The sequence below is a fragment of the Buteo buteo genome, chromosome 22 (assembly GCF_964188355.1).
Source record: "Buteo buteo chromosome 22, bButBut1.hap1.1, whole genome shotgun sequence".
Taxonomy (NCBI): Eukaryota; Metazoa; Chordata; class Aves; order Accipitriformes; family Accipitridae; genus Buteo; species Buteo buteo.
Window position 1 is genome coordinate 6,685,263 of NC_134192.1, and position 20,530 is coordinate 6,705,792.

At 35.4% G+C, this 20,530-nt stretch overlaps 1 protein-coding gene across 2 annotated transcripts in view; it reads left to right on the top strand.

Moving 5' to 3' along the window:
• Window positions 1-20,530, top strand: part of THOC2 (THO complex subunit 2) — a 55,846-nt gene that overhangs the window by 20,931 nt on the left and 14,385 nt on the right. Inside the window, exons 11-26 of one of the 2 annotated variants that reach the window (XM_075054268.1) lie at window positions 3,168-3,340; window positions 3,491-3,686; window positions 5,511-5,552; window positions 6,252-6,293; window positions 7,584-7,714; window positions 7,802-7,903; window positions 9,178-9,262; window positions 10,301-10,394; window positions 10,880-10,960; window positions 11,235-11,331; window positions 13,167-13,284; window positions 14,062-14,241; window positions 14,879-15,043; window positions 15,738-16,013; window positions 16,463-16,604; window positions 19,090-19,247. In XM_075054268.1, the coding sequence (XP_074910369.1) occupies window positions 3,168-3,340; window positions 3,491-3,686; window positions 5,511-5,552; window positions 6,252-6,293; window positions 7,584-7,714; window positions 7,802-7,903; window positions 9,178-9,262; window positions 10,301-10,394; window positions 10,880-10,960; window positions 11,235-11,331; window positions 13,167-13,284; window positions 14,062-14,241; window positions 14,879-15,043; window positions 15,738-16,013; window positions 16,463-16,604; window positions 19,090-19,247 (2,082 nt within the window). The remainder of the gene's footprint in view (window positions 1-3,167; window positions 3,341-3,490; window positions 3,687-5,510; window positions 5,553-6,251; window positions 6,294-7,583; window positions 7,715-7,801; window positions 7,904-9,177; window positions 9,263-10,300; window positions 10,395-10,879; window positions 10,961-11,234; window positions 11,332-13,166; window positions 13,285-14,061; window positions 14,242-14,878; window positions 15,044-15,737; window positions 16,014-16,462; window positions 16,605-19,089; window positions 19,248-20,530) is intronic. The other variant, XM_075054269.1, reaches the window with a different exon arrangement.

Sequence of the window (20,530 nt, forward strand, 5' to 3'; positions counted from 1 at the left end):
AACACTTCTAATTGTAACTATCTGCTGTGCTTTCCATTAGATCTGTATCTTCATATGTGTGAAAGTATACTCTTTATTTAAGGTGCTATGACATCATGTATTGTTCATGTTGCCCTAGGTCTAATTTGTTTCAGTGTGTCCAAGCTTTACTTTAAAACCAAAATTATTTAATCTCTTAGCAGCCTTTCTGTTGTCATCTTCATTTGAGTGTCTAAGTACTGCTCAAACATCTTTTTTAAAACAAAAAAAGTAAAATGAAAGCTTGATATTTGCTTTTTCTAAGTGGCGTACTGGAGAGCAGGGAGGGGTCCATCAGTTTTCCCAGTTTCTGTTCTTAACTTTCTGTATCCTCCTGGATTCATTATGTTGATTTGTTTTGTCTACTTACTCCCATTTGTTCTACCCCACCTTGATTCTGTACTTCTCTGACCTTCCTTTCTCCTTCCATTTTTCTTGCCTAGCCTGAAAAAGCTAATTTCAATTTCTTCCTTCAGGCAGCTGATATAGTCACTGCTCTCTGGCTCTCAACTGCAGCCACATCTGCTGCTTAAACTGATTCCTTTCACTAGCTTTAAGTTTCTGACCTCTCTCTCACTCATTATTTCAATATCCCTTTTGATTATACCACATTGCTTTGGTCCACCTTCTCTGCAGACAGACTGGTATTCTTTGAAGCATGCATGTCACCACGTTCTGATGGGAAACTAAACTCTTGATGGGATGTGGGGAGTGTATGTATTGCAAGTAATGTCAGAAGAATTAAGACAGTTTTTATGGCTAAGCTTTAGAATTAAGTACTAGGGAATTTTAAGCTGTGGCAGAAACTGCAACATTTTTCTAAAGGATTACAATGACAAATAACAAAATCTGAGCCTGTGTGATAGGAAAATGGTGAGCTGTACTTAAAAACAATTTCTGTGACACTTCACACAGTTATGCAATGCATGCTGTTTCGTGAAGAGCTTGTTTCTGTGTTAGTATTTTTGTATGTGATTAGCTGTGCATTTCATAGCAATTAGTAGAGTAACAACATGTGAAAGCTGTTGACAGTCTAAATTTGAGTACTTTGTACATTAGAACTGCATACTGGATACAACTTTTGATATGGTACCATGGAATAAATGCCTGGATAAGGAAAATAATGTTTAACAATTACTGACTTAACTTTTCTTTTAAATCTACAAAGTGCTTATTTTGCATGGTTAAAATTTATTATTGTCTCATGACTCTAATATGAATAATTTAATATTTGTAAATGCATTACCTACTTTTGCCTCTTAAGATGCATTTGACCTAACTGAATAATAGGGAGATACTTGAGAGGTCACAGAACTCAGCAGTATGACTAGATTTGACAGCAATTCCAGACTGACTCTTCTCTGTGCCATGCATGCTTTTGCTTTTGGAGAGCATGTTTCAGAAGAGCTTGCTTACCTAAAGAGAGACCCAGTCAAGCAGCATGCGTGTGTGTGAGCAGTGACTGCTTTGGAAATGAAATACCATACTAACATGTAACGCCTAGAAAGACTGTGTGAGTAAAAAACACAGTTTCTGATACAGTTAGTAATCACCCCAAAAACCCAAATTGCCAAAAATATGGTGTCTAGTATTGAACTTTAACAGGTATGTTCATACCCATTAAATAACTGTTTTATGACTTTTTTTTGTAATAACATGACTTGTAATTTAAGAATTGTATTGAACATGGATTTCAACCTTCCTGCATACACTGCACAAGTAAAGCCTTTAAACACTTCAGTAAAGTATCAGTGTACCCTTTTGTTACAATAGTATATATTAGCTAAAAAAGAGAATCCTTGGCATCAAAGGAACTTGAAGTAGTTGCGTGGTAAAATAACATCAGTGTGTGCATTTCTAATTGCAGATGTATGTTTTTCATCTTTCAGTGGCTCATTTTGTTCTGATGTGCAGATATTCCCCCCCCCCCCCCCCCCCCGCGTGAAGGAAAGGCTAAAATTTCATTGCTACATAAGTTCTACATGAATATAGAATAGATCTGTGCACTTTGTTTTGTTCTGAAACTTTTCTCTGCATGTTACTTTGTAGTAGACTGTTTTCTGTTTTCAAAACTATTTTGTTCTGAAACTTTCCTCTGCATGTTACTTTGTAGTAGACTGTTTTCTGTTTTCAAAACTATCAGAAAAATAGTTGCCGGTGTTACAAAGAAGTTTTAAAAGGAAAAAAAAAATTTAAAAAAATCCATGCAAGCTATAGAACCACAGAAGCGTCTGCTTTGTAATAATTTTTGTTCTTGTCAGTCTGCCTTGTCTAAACGCATGATTTAAGTAAAACTGGCCTTTTGCCTTAAAATGCTTAACTGTTTTGTCCTAGACTTGTCATCTTCCCTCCCTTGGTGTAAACATCATCTTAGGCTTGTAGTTACAGCTAGTTTGCAGTCACTATTCTTTATCATTAGTCGTTTACTAATAGACTTTTACCTTGAGGACCAGGGAAAACCAACTTATAACAATAAAATATATCATTACCATGCCCATGTAAAAATGCTTCAAGGCATGATCTTAATTGTAAATTCCTATTTCCTCTTATGCCTATATTGCAGAATGGGATATTTGGAAAACTTCCTGTAGACTTGCACTTAAAACTAGACTCTCCTAGAGTAGATGCTAATGTGAAACTTATGATACTGGCAAACTAAGAGACCAGTAAAGGTTTTGGGTTTGGTTTGGTGTTGGTTGTTTTGTTTTTGTTTTTAATAATCCGATTTTGCAAGAGAAACTTTGGCAGTGCTTTTAAATCCAGAACAACACACAACGCAAAGGATTCTTAAATGCGTTGTTCTTAAAATGTCATGTAAAGAAATAAGCTGCTATAGATTGTGACATTTTGAAAAGTACACTAACAGACATGTCAGACAACTTTATAAACTTCTATTTTTAACTTTATTTTTAACTTTTTTCTTTGATCTGGATGTTAGATTATGCATGGATTGCTTTATTATTGCTTTTGAAGTGTGCTTATTGTCTAAATGCCTAGGTGAGTTTTATTTTCTGTATTTTTTTTTATTATGTAGTTGAAATACTAGGGTTTTTTTTCTAGCTGTGGATTATAGCTGCATGCTGCTTAAGGAGAAAAATTAAGAAGACTTTATGAATACACATTTTCATTAATTGTTTGTTATCTTGCAGCCTCCTGATAATCAGAAGCTTGGTTTATTGGAAGCTTTATTAAAAATTGGCGATTGGCAGCATGCACAAAGTATTATGGATCAGATGCCTCCGTTCTATGCTACTTCACACAAGTCTATTGCTATTGCCCTTTGCCAGCTTGTACATGTGACAATTGAACCTCTGTACCGCAGGTAAAGTGAAAAGTAGAATTCTGTTGCTACCTAGGGGAAAACTAGTATTTATTTATAACCATCAATTCAATAATAAGCCCAACTGTATTGGTACACTTCTAAAATCTTCACTTCTGTTTCATGTGAAATGCTGCACATCTTATTTTTCAGGGTTGGTGTACCTAAAGGAGCTAAAGGGTCACCAATTTCTTCTTTGCCAAACAAGAGAGCACCAAAACAAGCAGACAGCTTCGAGGACTTGAGAAAGGAAGTGTTCAACATGCTTTGTTACCTTGGTCCACATCTGTCCCATGATCCCATTTTATTTGCAAAAGTGGTACGCCTTGGAAAAGCATTTATGAAAGAGGTTGGTATGACAGAACAGCTTGTCAAATACTAGTTCTGCTGATGTCAAAAAATGCTCAATTCTTACTAATTGTGTATACATTCAGATACTGAAACATAAAAAAAATTCTTTGACTAAGGACAAATTTGGAGAATCTTATTTTAATTCTTGATCATTTCTATGATCAATAAACATAACAAACATTTTTATGAACAGCTTAAGACACTTTAAGTTTATAACCAGGAGTATTTAGTGATAACTGATTTCTCATTACAGTCTTCATCTTTTAAAACATTGTGTATGGTTATTGGGGAAAAAAAAAACCCAACAAAACAAAACCAAAACCCCACAAACAAAATGGACATATGATACTAATTGCATGGAAGCTTTTACATTATTAGAGCGACAGTGTAGACAATGGGGAACAATAACCTAATACACATTCAGTACTTAAGATAGTACTTTCTATTCCACCTGTTAGGTTACATGGGAAGTAGGTGATGTTGCATCTTTTTAATTAGTGGGGTGTCCCTGTTATGCCAGTTAAAATGCTGCTGCTCTTGAACTTGTGTTGGTGACAAATCTCTGGATGCCACTAAGGATGATTTCAATGGGGAGATCTAAAACACCTTATAAAGCCTTAAGTCGCCAACTTCAGAAATAAAATGGCCTTGAGATTTGTTGTTGTCTTTTGACCATATCTTTACCATGTATATATTGAAAGAGTGGTGGTATGACCTGTTTTAAAAGGCTGCAAGTTGAATTTATATTCTGAACTCCCTTGGAATGTACTCAGTAGCTTAGACTGAGGCTAGTGATTTCTTTTGCTACTTCTCTGGCAATTGCTTATTTGACTAGCAGTTTTTGTTTTATTTTCAAGTCAACAAAAGAGGCCTTTAAAATTATTTTTAAATAGCAGCTCAGAGAAACTTTGCAATTAAAAGTTTTGGAAATAATTTAAAAAATTATTGTTGTTATTATTGTTATTATTCAAAACAAACAAACAAAACCCCCAAACTTAAAAATCACTGGTTTTGTTACTTAGCTTGTTATTTTACCTTAAAACTGAAAGTTGGAGAGGTTTGGTTGATCTAAATGGTACTGGAGGGGAGATTTGCAGTTTTATAACTTTTTTTCTTGGAAGTATTTTTTATTTCAACTACAACTAACAAGTACTGGAAGGTTCAAAATTTACGTACCACCTGAGGGGAAGCTTTCATGTCCAGCTGTACTTGATGATGCAGAGCTAAGAACACAGATAATTATTGGGATTGATCTTTTTGTCTAACCTAACAGATTTGGGCAAGAGAGTTTGCCCTCATCAGGTTCCAAGATGCAATGATAGGGTGATGGAAACTGCACTAAGTTTGGGTTCCAAGATGTCTTTGTAATAAAATCATGGTAAATTCAAGCATGTCTATCTTCCCCTATTTCCATATCTTTGTAGGAGGGATGATTTCTCAGCATCTTCTCATCCAGAATGATAAGATTTCCCAGTGGTTAATGTTTTTGCTTTATAGCGTGCTTATTTCTTGCTGGCCTGTGAGAAGATTGGTGTGTGAGTGATAACGCTATGTTCCCCTGACAATGCAGTTAATTTGGAAATTGTAATTTCAAGGGAGTAATCCATTTTACTGCTGTCATTAGACTATTAGGACTACTTCGTAATTAAGTTCAAGTATTGAAGGTTTGTGAGAAAGCCCTTGTTTCTTTGTGGCTATGTACAGTGGAATGGAGATTACTTGGTTATAGGAATCTCGTGTGCAGTTTTACTGTGAATATATGAATATAATAGTTTAATGTGTTTCTGACAAGAATGAGCAACATTTTAGCTATTTGCTCTAGGTTGGAACTATGAAGAAATTCGTCAGTGACAGAGTGGTTAAGGTAACATAGGGAAAGTTATTTTTAATGCACTATTGCCATCAGCATGTTCTAGTTATGAAACTACATTTAACACACAGTAGAAATACTTATAACTGGAGGTGATTTGACTGTAAGTTAACCCATACAGTAGTTTAAAAGTTAGACTACTAACATTGCACTGCAGCTTTCATGCTCAAGTGTACCTTTAAAATAATTGTGCACTTACTGGTGTGATAGCTTAATATGCTTTTGATGGTGAGTGGAACAAGAAGAGAGAAAAGTAAGTAACTTAATGAAGACTAAAAGCTTAAGAGGTAATTATTGTGAGAGGAAAGATGGGGAAAATAATCTATGGCTGTTGATAATTGGGTTGGAAGTCCTGGCTTTGTTTTTTTAGGTAGAAGGTGAATGCTTAGGGCATTTTTTTTTCCTCTTGCCAGTAAGAAAATTCAGTAGTTCATCTACAATAGTAAGTATCTCTGATACTTTAGTTTGTACGCTTTTGTTCAAAAAGAGGTAATAAGCCCCTATATGTGTAAGCAATACTTTTCATCTGTGCATTTGGATTTCTGTTCAAAAATGTTTTAACGCTGACAGATCTGGAAAATTAAACATTTACTAGGCATGTGACCCTTCAGGTTCATGCTTTTGCTCAGGTAGCCTTGTTCTGAAACTGTTCCATTAATTATGCTGCAATTAACATGATTGTCTTTGTTATAGTTTCAGTCTGATGGAAGCAAACAAGAAGATAAAGAGAAAATGGTGAGTTTATTTTGGAGGAAGGTGTTTTTATGTAAGATTGTAATTGAGACCAAATGTTTAACGACTGTACAACTCTTCTTTCTCTGTAGAGTTTTATGCTTTAACTAATGTATGCTATAGACTTGTCTTGATTTTTATGGGCAAGTTTGAGCCAGTCACAGGGGGTTTTTTTGTATTCTGGTCCTCTATTTTTTTTTTTCTTTCCTGCATTCCTCAAACTTAATCTTGTTCTTTTAGTCTAGTGCATGCTACTTCTTATTTGCTTGGAATCAGCTGGAGTACCTCCAGCTTTTTTTTCTGTAAATACACTTTTCATGGTGGCCCCTTGTATCTTAAAGATGGGCAAAAGCATAGAGAAAAAGAGAAGTTACAAGTAGGGGAGGTGTTTAATAGTACAATGGCTAATTTTTCTTTATTGGCTAACTTATTTCTTTCTAAATTTTCTAAATTATTGAATTATCAAGATTGATCACAATGAATTTTTTTAATCCACAAGCAAGTTTTCAGTATGAAGTTTGCAGTTTTCATTTTTACTTTCATTTTTATTTATTACTCCTCCTCTTTCTTACTTGTCATGATTTCCTGACTTCCTCAATCATTGCAGAGAAAATTAGTCTCTTCTGGCTTTTTTTTGTTGCATGGTTGGTTGTGTTTTGTTTTGTTTGTTTGTTTTGTTTGCAGGGGTTTTGGGGTGTGTGTGTGTGTTTGGTTTTTTTCTGCTATGGTTATTCTAACAGCTCAGTGGGAAAGAGAAATGTTTAAGAAAGCGGGAGGATAGGATACTGATAACATGGAAATTGGTACTGTGCTTTGGGAAAATGTATAATGGCTTCGGGGTTTAATTTGGAATTTTGAAAATGGAAGTGTCAAAGAATACCTTAATAGATTGAAAGTAGGTGCCAAAATCTATTTTCTCCTGCTGCACTTCGTGCATGTCCACAGTATATTAATTTTTAAATGATTTATTTGATTTGAAAATATGAGTGCAACTTGCCGAAAACTTCAGCAGCTTTGCTCAAATACCTTATGTAGTCAAATAAAATATTGACAGTATATATGGTCCATAACTTATCTAATAAAAACATTTATGATGGGAGATACTTTTAAGTCCTTTGTAGATTTTTTTTTTTTGGTTAGTTGGTTTTGGTTAGGAAGTCTTAATCTTGTGGCAAACTTGTTTTTTATCAGTCTACTAAGATGTGCAATTCGTGCATATCTGCATAGCATGCATAGCATTGCTTCTGATGTACTTACTTGGTAGTTACCTCGAGTTTTTTGTCTTTATCTCAGGAGATACTGTTTAGCTGTTTGTTGAGTATTACCGATCAAGTCTTACTGCCATCTCTTTCTCTGATGGACTGCAACGCATGCATGTCTGAAGAATTATGGGGAATGTTCAAGACTTTTCCATACCAGTACCGGTGAGTAGAGTAATTTGTTTCCATTCTTTGGAAGTGGTCTCTTGAATTGTCAGTACTAAAAATAGTTTTCCTTTTTAATCTCTCAAGGTACCGTCTTTATGGGCAGTGGAAGAATGAAACATACAATAGTCACCCACTTCTAGTGAAAGTTAAAGCTCAAACCATAGACCGAGCCAAATATATCATGAAGTAAGTTCTCTAATTCCATAAATAATAAACTGTGGTACAGTGTATTGCGTGTCACTAACTGGAGAAAAAAAACTTGACAAATACATTCCTTTTCTAATGACTTGGTAATTGCACTGATTATCCTTGTTCATGAAGTATTTAATGTACTGTGATTAAAAACTGTCAAATAAGCAAGGGTACAGACAAATTTGTCACCAACAAGGGTATTTCATCTGTGAAAAATGTCCCATTAAATTATTTAAAACCTTTTCCATGGGTATGCTGTTTGATAAATTGCTTTGCTTATGGAAGTGTCAATGTGCAACATATTTCCTCTAGGTATGGAGACTATTTAATCCAAAGAGTCTCAAAAATCTTGTCACCGTTTCTGTTTCTGTAAGTTTGAAAGTAGGACAGTAAGTTGAATTGAATGGGATGATTAATTCTAAGATTAATTCTAATCTTCAAGTGGGCTCACAAAAAATTTCAGATTTACCTCAAATTTAATGTCTCTGACATCACTGTCAGGGATTTGGGTTCTCCATTTGCTGCTGCCAAAAGCAAATGCTGTGGTTTTATAATGTGGATAATTAGAACCTTTCTATGTAGGCAAGACAGAATAATTGTTACTGGGTAAAAGACTTTGGACATGCAGCTGTGAAAGCTAGAAACAGTGATTTTGATTCTTTTCTGCCTTGCTGCATAGCTGGCATAGACTGTAAAACTTCACATCCCTTCTCTTGTATAGTAGATTCAATCATACAGATGAGCCACAATGCTGTCAGTTGTTGAGATTGCTATGTGTGCAATTTACTTTGTGTATCAACTTCAGGTTTCATGTTAAGTTCATATCTTCAGTAGGGAATGCTGCAGAAGTGTAAAACTATGAAATTAATATTGTTTTTCAGTGAGCAGAATGCAGCAAATGTAAAATGACTGATCTGTGGCTAAATTAAATTTGCAGGAGATATCAACAGCATCACATGCTATATTTATATGTAGTATAGGTCTCGCTGACAACTTCCAAATGCAAAGTGCTCAAAGTTGAAACTAGAATACAGTCCATAGTAATACGGGGACAACTAGTTTTGTTTGTACTCTGTGTATGTTACAGGATTACAAATTTCAGATTCCCAGAGGAGTAATATTTCTTATGATCAGGTTTCTTAAAAACACATCTGCTAGTGAGAATTTAATTTCTGCAACTAATAAAGGTGTTTCTTTACTGGAACTAACCTGTTGTTTTAGTATTCTTTTAGCTTGTCTGTTGCAATAAAATATGTTCTCTTTTACAGGCGTTTAACTAAGGAAAATGTGAAACCCTCTGGAAGGCAAATTGGGAAGCTCAGCCACAGCAATCCTACAATTTTATTTGATTATGTGTGTATCTACATGTATTTGAATACTATTTCATCCTAGCAATAGATATTAAAGTATAGGAAAGGACCTGCTGTCTTAGGGAGAGGACAGTTGTAATTTCATTATTTTTTTACTTTTGATGCAAATTTTAAAATATGATTACTTGTTCGTAGTGCACAGGTCTGAGATATTTAATACGACAATAGCTCTTGAACAACCACAACTGCACAGAAAATGAAATCCACTTATTTATAGGAGTGAAGTATTTGATTTGAGATGGCTGAGGTGGGTCTCGAAGGTACAAGGATGTGCTGATCAGGTTATGCCGAATGCAAATTCAAGTTAGGTTGCTCTGGGCAGCTGTATGTGTGTGTGATGAAGGTACATCAGGGTCATTTAGAGAAAACATAAAGCTTTGAAGTCTGAAATACACCTATGAAGTTGGAGATTACTTGGTGCTACAGAATGCTTGAGAGCTGTAAAGTATGTTGATGGACCTCCACCTTACTCACAAATGTGATTTGTGATTATTGATCTACCAGTTTTTAGACTTTACTTGAAGAGATTAATACTGTAATACACACACACATATGCGTGTGGGTCATGTACCAAAGAGAACATTCTAAAACTTTATTAATGCAGTTTACTTTGTATTCTTTCATGACCTAGGTTCATTTTTTAAAAATAGTTTTTTATTATTATAAGTAGCAACAGAAACTCTTACTGCTAAGGTTTAGGATTTTTAAGAAATCTTGGGGGGGGGGGGGTGTGAAATGTTTCCGTGATTTTATTTTCTGATAATTGAGAAGAAAAATAATTATACAGAATTGTTTTACATGTTAGAGACATGTTTCACTGATATCTCGAAGGTACTAGATAAATTAATGAGATTACCTATTACTTTGAAAGTGGTTTAGGACCTTCTGAAAAATTGATTTCAAAGGATGTTTTGTGTTGGTTTTTAAGACGAGCATTGTTAAACAGTTTTGATTTTGATTTATTATGTGAAAGATAAGAAATACTGTTCCTGTTCAGCTGAATGTCTTTTGTAACTTTCAGATTTTATCACAAATACAAAAATACGATAACTTAATAACTCCAGTTGTTGATTCACTGAAATACCTCACTTCACTGAACTACGATGTTTTGGCATGTATCCTTTTATGTAAGTCAATATATCTAGTTACTGATAAAGCTGCAGCTGTAGCCAGATGAAACCTGTTGTCTGTGAGTAAATATTACCTTCTATTGTTTTCTATTCTTGCTGCTTTTTGCTGGAAACTTCAGTGAAGTTTGCAAATACCTTTGCCCTCTTAGTGGGTTACAGAACCCTCTCTATTTGTTGTTTCACACTATGAAAATTATACTTTATTTTGAAGGGTTTTTTACTACTTTCACTCTATTCTTGAAGGCATGATCATCCTGTAAATAGTGAGGTAAATACTGCTTTTTAAGTTACGATTTCTTTCATGATTTTATTTTTTTATACCGTAACTATGTTAGTGGATCCCTTATATTATGCTTGCTATACTTGCATATTATGTTCATACATTACAAATTGTGGAGCTGGAAAAACAGGTCTGTGTAACTTTTGTTTTTACAAATTGAGGAAAAATATTCTCTTTAATTCTACTAAAGACTGTATCATTGAAGCTCTGGCAAACCCTGAAAAGGAGAGAATGAAGCATGATGACACTACGATCTCAAGCTGGCTGCAGAGTTAGTATTGTTGTTTTAAACACTAATGTAATAAATAAAATACTTCATCCTCCCTATGATCTACCATACTATTGATCATCATGATCAATATTTCACTTGTTTAAAGAATTAGCTGGTAGATCCAAGGCAGAGAGCTGGCAAATTTAATAAATAGGAAAATATTTTTTTATTTGTATTACAAAAATAAATTGTGTTTGTGTGTGTACTTCGTTAATGCTTATTTACCAATTAGTATCTCATGACGTGCAGTCACAGCTGTTTCTCCTTGCTTTAGGTCTGGCTAGCTTTTGTGGTGCAGTTTTCCGAAAATACCCAATTGAACTTGCTGGTCTACTTCAATATGTAGCCAACCAACTGAAAGCTGGGAAAAGGCAAGTCTTGCACAACTGGTCTTTATAAACTCAATTTTTATAATGTATTATTTTGGTGTTTGCTGATACATGGGTGCTTGATGTAGTAATTAGTCTAGTAGTGGTAAAACTCCTTTCATAATACCAGGAAGGTTAAGAAATTTAAATAGCAGAAAGAATAATATCCTCTTTAGTATGTTATTTTTCCTTTAATTGTTTAACTGTGACACATTATTTTTGAAGTACTGATTTTTGATCTGTAACTTACTTTAATACAGTTTTCTTAATAACTACCCAGACAGGGAAAAAACCCTGCTGGTCTGTAATACTGTCATGGAAATTATTATACCTTATTTAAAAAATAGGTATCCGTGATATAAAAGGATGTGACTGTTACAGATTTAGTTTTTTCTTTCTCAGAATGTCTTCTCTGTAGGGATGGCTCTTAACATTATAATATTATTTTAAATACTTTGTTCAATTTATTTAATGGCAGTTGAATTGCTTCTTGATACATCAATGTTAATCATAACTCAAAAAAACTTTTTTAAACAAGGTTTGCAACTTAAATCTTCCTTTCCCTTTTGTCGTTCCATCATTATCACTTAATATTATTGTTTCATTTATTTATTTAATTTTAATGTGTTATTTTTATCACATAGGTGAGTATCATCTTTTTTCTATTATGACTCCCCATATGCTTACTGAAAGACAGCTTATCCGTGGAGTTAACGCAGCATGTTATTTTAGGGTATTTATGTTGAGAAATCTAGTTTTTTCCCTTCCCTGCAATGTAGACACTCAGTCTCATGTGCTCCCCTGTCCCCAATTTGTTTTGTATTCTGATGATGGTACAATCACACTGAGCTACAGAGGAAGGGTAAGTAATGTTTCTTGTCTTTGCCCAGAATTAAGTATTAAGACTTCTGGAAAAAAAAAATCAAATTGTTTTTAATATTCAGTTTAGTATTTAGGGTTGTAGAAATAAAATGGATTTACCACTGTGACAGTTCCATAGGACTGGAGCATTCAAGTATTTGAATTGGAGTATATGCTGGTGTTGCATAGTTACTAGACAGAAAACATACTTAGGGTTGCAAAAGCAAACAAAAATATAAACAATGTAAATTATTTAAATATAAAACTCTGTTTTGGAGGGCATGGGTCAACGCTTTTTATAAGTAGGTCACACAAATTTCAGAAGTTACTGGAAAATATTGCTGATTTGAATGATCATGATATAGTTTACTATATGTCTGTTGAGGAAAAGTCATTGCCCTTACAGAATTCGGAGCAGGAAGTAAAGCCTAGTCTCTGAACCGGATGATTATCGGAGTGTTTTGTATATTCTGTGTTTCATCTAAAAAAACGTTTTCCATGTTCCAAATGTCCTCTTCAGACTAATTTTGCCAGTAAATTTCTAAGGCTGTGTACCATTCTAGAAATTTTTAATAGAGTTTAGAATATTCTATGTTCATGAAATAACTGTATAGATATGGCTTGAAGTATGTAAACAACAAAAGGGAGCAATAAACTTTATGATTAATTTGTTGATATTTAAAAGTTAATAGCACCACAGTCACTATTATTTTCAAAAACAATGAAACTGTTCTGAAGGGGTGTTCTGAAATCCAGCTTGTTGAATGCCTGCATTACTTTTAAGTACTAACTTTTTACTTGTCATAAAGAAATCCTTGTGCACTCAGCATACTAGTTTCTTTTTCAAAAAAGAATTAAAATGTAACTTGTTTTAATGTGCGTCATAGTGTTGCTTTGTACTGTGTATTGAATGTTATAGCTTCCATTTCTTAAACAAATTTTCTTGTTTTTACTCCACTTTTCTGTTTTCTGTGCAGCTTTGATTTGCTTATTTTAAAAGAGGTAGTACAGAAAATGGCAGGGATAGAAATTACAGAGGAAATGACAATGGAACAATTGGAAGCCATGACTGGTGGAGAACAACTAAAAGCTGAGGTGTGTTCGTGTTAAATTTATAATAGCTATTGCTTATTAATGGTTGTTCTAAAGACTGATTCATGAATTCTGGCAGCACAGCTGAGAAAGGTATTACTGCTTTCATCAGAGAGCTTCCCACTCCATTGAGCTTTACAGGCCTTGCAGACAGGCAGCCAAGACAATGTATACATGAGCCTTAATTGTTGTGCTTCACAGCATCCCATATTAATGAAAGCAGCCTTCATTATCCAGTGTTACATGACAGACCCACGAATTATAGCAGCCAGTGAGCTTGTACGTTGTGCAGTCCTGCTGTTTTAGCCCCACTCTGGGGGTAGTAGCTCCCTGTTGTGTAGAGTAATATCTTAAACCATTTTAACAGCTAAAACCGTTGCAGCCTTGGTGTCAAAGACCTAGTTGAGTCTGACCTAGACTCAGCTGTCTAGGGAGTTGAATAGCTATAATCGGAACTAAAATCTGAAATTCCTATACTGAACAGAGACTTTGAGCAGATCACAGCAGACCTAGGTCTAAAATGCAGTGTCATGATGTCTGAGCTGAAATGTCGCTCTTCATTTACTGTATAAAAGACGTAATTAATAAGATGCAAGACCAGTTAGTTTCTGATTCTTATGTACTTATGTTGCAGTACAGGATCCAGAGAGAGAGTTTTATTGATGGACAAGAAACTGTATTGATATTAATTCATCAGTATTTCCTCAGTCAGAAGCATGTATGGTTTCCATTTGTGATGCATTATTTCCAAACTTGGGTAACTTTTTCTATTCTGTGCAGGGAGGATACTTTGGCCAAATCAGGAATACAAAAAAATCTTCTCAGAGATTGAAAGATGCATTATTGGACCATGATCTTGCCCTTCCACTGTGCTTGCTTATGGCTCAACAGAGAAATGGTGTGATATTTCAAGAGGGAGGGGAAAAACATCTGAAGCTGGTGGGAAAACTGTATGATCAGGCAAGTAAAAACATTTGTGTTTACAAGAACCCCTCCTTTTCTTTGGTAACTTCTAGCGTATCAGCACAACATATAAGAATTCAGCACAATAAATATGAATATATAAGAATTTTCCAAATCAGTTGCAGTAATCTCATTAAAATATATGGGTATATTAAATATATATTGTATTGACAAGTGACTTCTGAGTGAAAGATTAAAACATCCTTTGTCAGAAAAAGTTAAGTTCTTATTTCTTAAGTCAGCTATTATTTTTTTCTGATCTTACTCTGTTTGAGGAACTTCTTTGTTGTTTTTAAAGCAGCAGCCTGAATTGAATTCTTTTGCTGCCTTAAGCAGTAGGAACTAGTTTCATTTCATTCTGGTAGAATAGAATGCTTTTACAGTTCTGCTGGCTTTTGTAGGGTAGTTGTTTGTTTGTTTGGGGGTTTTTTTAGGTGCAGATAGATTTGAGTCAGCACTGAGTGACAAGTATGTGCCATGGAAAATTTAGCATCTCTTCCACCATGAGAAAATTCGTGCTCTACAATGTATTGTTAACTTTTTTAAAAAAGAAAAAAAAAGCTTTCAATCTCTCCCTAACCTCACTTTTAAACAAAATAATACTGTTTGCTATCTCTTTGTCTTTCACATGTAGTGCCATGACACCCTGGTACAATTTGGTGGGTTTTTAGCATCCAATCTAAGCACAGAGGATTACATTAAGCGAGTGCCTTCTATTGACGTTCTCTGTAATGAGTTTCATACACCTCATGATGCTGCATTTTTCCTCTCAAGACCCATGTATGCACACCATATTTCTGTAAGTAGAACTCTTCTGTTTGTCTGCTGTTAGTGCTGCTGTATTACATGTTATCAATATATGCGTCTAGCAGGAACCAAAGTTTAAGTTTGCTAAATAAAACTTACAGAAGCTTTATGAGTAGAGGTAGAAAGAGCAGCTATGGGCTGGGAACAGGTTATCCTTTATCTTCATAGAAAGTACGGCCCATGTGTTAGCTTTCACACAACTGACAGAAGTTGTAGCTAATGAAGTCATCTCTTCTGATGATTTGGGTGATCAGTAGTTCTCTCCTTTCCTATTTCCCCCAAATGTGTAAGTTCTTCTGCAGATGTTTTAGATGGATATTTGCTGTGGAGGAGAATGCTGCAGCTGCCAAAAGGTGTGGTATCTCAGGAAGTGTCAGCAATAAATTTATCCCTGCATCTAAAACGTTAAATATCACGAGCAATTCTTACTCGGTGTAGTATAACATGTTATGATAACAACAGGTAGCAGCATCAGTGAAGGAAGGTAAATCTGTCCAATATGGATGAATACTAAAAGTTCTGTATGGTATTCTTCAGTGGTTTGTGTACATAAATGACATTTCATGTGTGTAAATGTTTTAGACAGGTTTTTGAGAAAAGTTAAATTATATTGTGAAAGTTAAATTATATTTTTTCTGTACAAAGATTACAAATCTCTCTTTTTTTTTTTTTTTTTTAATCCACAGTCTAAGTATGATGAACTAAAAAAAGCTGAGAAGGGAAATAAACAGCAGCACAAGGTTCACAAATACATTACATCGTGTGAGCTGGTGATGGCTCCTGTTCATGATGCTGTAATTTCTCTGCACCTTCCCAAGGTTTGGGACGACATCAGCCCTCAGTTTTATGCTACATTCTGGTCTTTGACAATGTATGACCTTGCCGTCCCACATAGTAGCTATGACAGAGAAGTCAATAAACTTAAAGTCCAGATGAAAGCCATAGATGACAATCAGGAAATGGTATGTTTATATAATTTTATGGTCTGGTTTAAACTTTCTAACCTTGAAAGACTTTTTTCTTTGTGAAATCTTATATTAAGGTCACTTAGATCTGCAATGTTTTGTCACCTGATTCATCCATTCTGATTTGTCACATTCATATCATTTAGACTGACTCATCCTTATAATTCCCACATTAAAAGTATCAGTGACTTCACTGAGTGAAAATTACTGGAAAATCTGTGTTTCAGAAAGCAGTCTTTGACACCTGTATCTGTGGTTTAGCTGTTCACTTTTCTTTTAAGCTGAGTCAGCCAGTGTTCATAAAATCAGTTTATTTCTAGAGCAGAACATTATTTAGTGAAATAGAAAGTTTTTCAAGTATTCTTTAGCATTATCAGGAATTTAATTGCTCTACCTGTAGCAAGTGTTAGCATAATACTAAGTGTTGTTGTATTGACATTTTCTAGCCTCCAAATAAAAAGAAAAAAGAAAAAGAACGTTGCACAGCTCTTCAGGACAAGCTCCTTGAAGAGGAGAAGAAGCAGTTGGAGCATGTGCAGAGGGTTCTACAGAGACTGAAACTAGAGAAGGATAACTGGCTTCTGGCAAGTAAGTGTGTGTAGAGGAAACACTCTGGATGTTTTTGTAGTCATCACTGTCCCCAGAACTAAAAGTTCAGCTTGCACTAATACTCTTAATGTTGTTTTTAAAATTTGATCTCCACATGTTGAGGTCTGTTAGCAAGGTAAACTTTTAATTAGAAGGTAATGTGTCTTTGCTGCAAATACCAAGTAGTTGGTTTTCAGGGAGATGTTTTCTTTGTTTCTTGCAATGTCAGGACCTTTTAAATATTGCACTAATTTAGAAAATAAATAAGAGATTGACCAATTCAGTGGAAAGTTGTAATTACAAGATGGCTTGCGCTTATTTACTGCAGTTAGGATGCTGCTAAGTTAGGATAATTGCTACATTGCAAGAAATAGGCATGTAAACTTTCAATGAGTGGTTTGAGTTAACTTACTTTGAGTCCTGTAATCGATTAGGAGCAAAAGGCCAGTATTTGGGGGGTAACATAAACCCTGTTCTAATGACAAGATAAGTAATGTGCCAGCCTAACAGCACCATGAAATGAAACAGCATGCAAATGTTTCATATGGCAGATATGCAGGAGGCAGAACAAACTTTTTTCTCTGACAAAGCCTCTGCAATGTTTCATATTGATTGTGAACTCTGCTAGTGTGGTTAATCTGAAATGTTTTTCTCTGGTCAGTTTTCTCTGGAAGAACTTTCAGTTTGTAACTGGAAGTAGTTGTTCGTCTGTCCCAAGAAGCCTAGCATAATCCAGTGGAAAAGCGTTTTATTGTCCGACTCATGTAAGATACACGCAACTGATTTAATGAAGAAACATTGACAGTTAAATTAAGAACGATTATTGCCTATAAATATTTAATGTACTGGTACGGACAGCTAAGTAGCTACATGAAATTACTCGTTGAAAAATTACTACCTGACTGAAGCTTAGTCTAGAGCTGATTGATAAATTCGCTTAAGGAGGCACCCAAAGGCATGTAGAAAATTGTTTGTGTAGATATGATCAGTATATAAACGTGTACTCTTAATACACGCATTTGTGGGGTGGGGGGAATGGCTTATTGTTGGCTCTTGAGTACTCAGGCTTCAACTGCAAGAAGTTTCCCCGCATTGCATCAGGAGATGAACTTAACTTTTTCAGCAGTTTTCCCATTGAAAGAAATTATCTGTAATTGTGCTGTATGAGGAAATTGAACAGCACATCTACTGTAGTGTATTTTTAATTGTTACTTTTAAAAATTACTGATACTTAATTTTTTAAAAAAGACTTTCTTCTTGTGTAGATACTTTTGATAAAGTGTTTATATCATTAAGAGTAGGTTAATTTTTGGCAGAATAAGTAGGTTGGTAGTTTTAGCAATCGGAAACTAGCTATTCTGGCTGGCTGCTTACTTGCTTTACTTTTACACTTTTGAAGTAAAACTTACACACTTGATTGTTCTATGAGCTGTGATTCTCCTGGTTGACTTTTCTTAAAGTGTCAAAGGCTTGTTATAACCTTTGAGGGGTAGATAGTAAGATTAAATAAGATCAACGTAAAATTTTTAGTTAAGTAAAAGCTGACAGTCCTTTATTGAACAAGCTTTATTCTATGAGCATCACAGAATCGAAGCAGGTAATCCTGGGTTTTATGACTTGTGCCCTGCAGCCTGTGCAAGAATCCCAGTGCAAAAACACCAGTTGCCCTCATGAGGATCATGACTGTTCTTCTTCTGAAGGCATCCATTTGCAGTCTTCAGTTCTGTGCTTTCATCCATATGTTTGTTTTCTTCCTGCCTTCCTTTTGTGCTGTACATCCCTCCCAGCTTGTTTTTACGCTCCTTGTTAACTGGGCAAGAGCTGCCATGGGACCGGTTTGGGTATGTGTTTGGCTGTTGTGTTGACCAACCAGTGGTTGGTCAAATGGAACAGGTTGAGCATACAGTGCAGTCTTTTACTTAGTGGTAGAATGAAACTTTCACAAAATGTGTGCGTTTTGGGATGATGGTTTACTGAAGACTGACTGTTCCTCTATTTAAATGCCTATGATTGTTTGGTTGATAGGAAGAGTGATTGTTAAGGGATTGTATATAGACAGCATGTTTGTCCATTTCTAAGGAAACTGAGCTGAAAGTCAGGCCCATCTAGAAGGGAGAAAACAAGTGTTGTAGCAGATGGTGTTCCTTTCACTAGTGTGCAGAATCTGAGCAGTTGTAGAAGTTTACCAAAGTTTTTTCTGAGCCAGTTTTTCCCCCATTGTGTAACAGAAGAATTTTCCCAATAACAAATAAAGATTTTCTACAAGCACTCTCCTGCCCTCCCCCTGCATCCTCAAACAGTTAAGCTTATTTTTACTTTTTCTGAGCAGTGCTGAAGATATGTCTGGAATACAAGCTGCCTAATGTACAAACTCAAGAATATGGATGTGTGATACTGAACTTCTTGGGAAGAGAGTAGTTGAGTGTTAACCCATTAACTTTCTATCTCTCTTTCTTTTTTTCTCTTAATTTCTTTGTTTTTGAAGAGTCTACCAAAAATGAGACTATCACAAAATTTTTGCAGTTATGTATATTTCCTCGATGCATTTTTTCGGCAATCGATGCAGTTTATTGTGCTCACTTTGTAGAACTTGTGCATCAGCAGAAAACACCCAACTTCTCCACACTTCTCTGCTATGACAGAGTAAGTAGCTAGAACTGTGTGTGTGTGTATGTACTTAATTACTATTATGAGCATGCAGAACTAGTATCCCACCTGCCTCCCAAAATAGGTAAACAAAATCATTACCTATGTTTAATTCTAGAATCTGTGACAGGTCAAAGTTCCCTTCTGTACTTTGGATTCTACAAACCACGTTTTCCTAGAGCTTCAGGGGTTTATTTTCAAGAAATTTTGTTTTTGATTTATCCTAATGAGACTAGAGTTTCAGAGCAAAGTCATTAGCAGTCATAGGAGTTGCATTCAGGTTTTGCAACCTTCCAGTGGTCTGTGTTTCTATGGTCTCATCTAACCCTCCCATTTTAGCTGTGTGCGCCATACTGCTGTAGTATCAACTTGCTTATACTTGGCCCCCCCCCGCCCCCAGCAGCATCCTTAGGACCCTTCTGACCCTGGCGAATGGTACTACAGACATTGGACTAATTTGTATCACTGCTGGGACTCCCGTGGCGACATGGGGAGTACTTTTGATAGTAGTAGCAGCCTGACTTTCTGGGTCAAACAGAGCAGTTGGAGGAGGCATTAGTTCAGGCTGTTCTCACTGTTCATATAGCCATTCTTTTTCCTCCTGTGGAGGAAAAATGTGGAGAACGTAGATGGAAGAATCTTGCGGGATGCATTCAGCTCCAACAGTACCAGCTGTGACTGTACTGTTTGGAGTATCAGAACTGTTCTGGCACTTACTGCTATAAGAAATCAAATTATTAAGTTAGTGCATCATCTCTACAGTTATAACAGATTTGACTATGAGCTTTGATTAAAAGGATGTGTATGGGGCTACATTGTAAAAAAATCATGTTGAAGATTGTTTTCATATGAACATTCAATTAAGATTGTCTGGTTTCCTTTTGGATGAGAGATTTGAAGTGGGCATCTGCTTTGATTTCATGGGTTCCAAAGAGCATTCTTACTCAGATACTCAGTCCATGTTCTAGGTGACAAAAGTAGGCAATTGCACGAGCCCTATCTGATGAACCTGTGCAGTCCAGGAAAAAAAATCCTTTCGCATCAGCTTGGCTAGGTGTTTACTTCTACCTGCTTAAATAAGTTACTAATTTGAAAACAAAACAGTTATATGCCAATGAAGACACACTTTAACTATGGAAAACTGTGTGTCAGCAGCTGCTATATGCGGTGCTTAGGCTCTGGGCTAAGTGTGAAGGACCAGCAGCTGGGTAATAAAGTCTTGAAAACAAACAGAATATTTTATAAGAGATCTCCTTTAAACTTAGAATCCAGCTTAATGG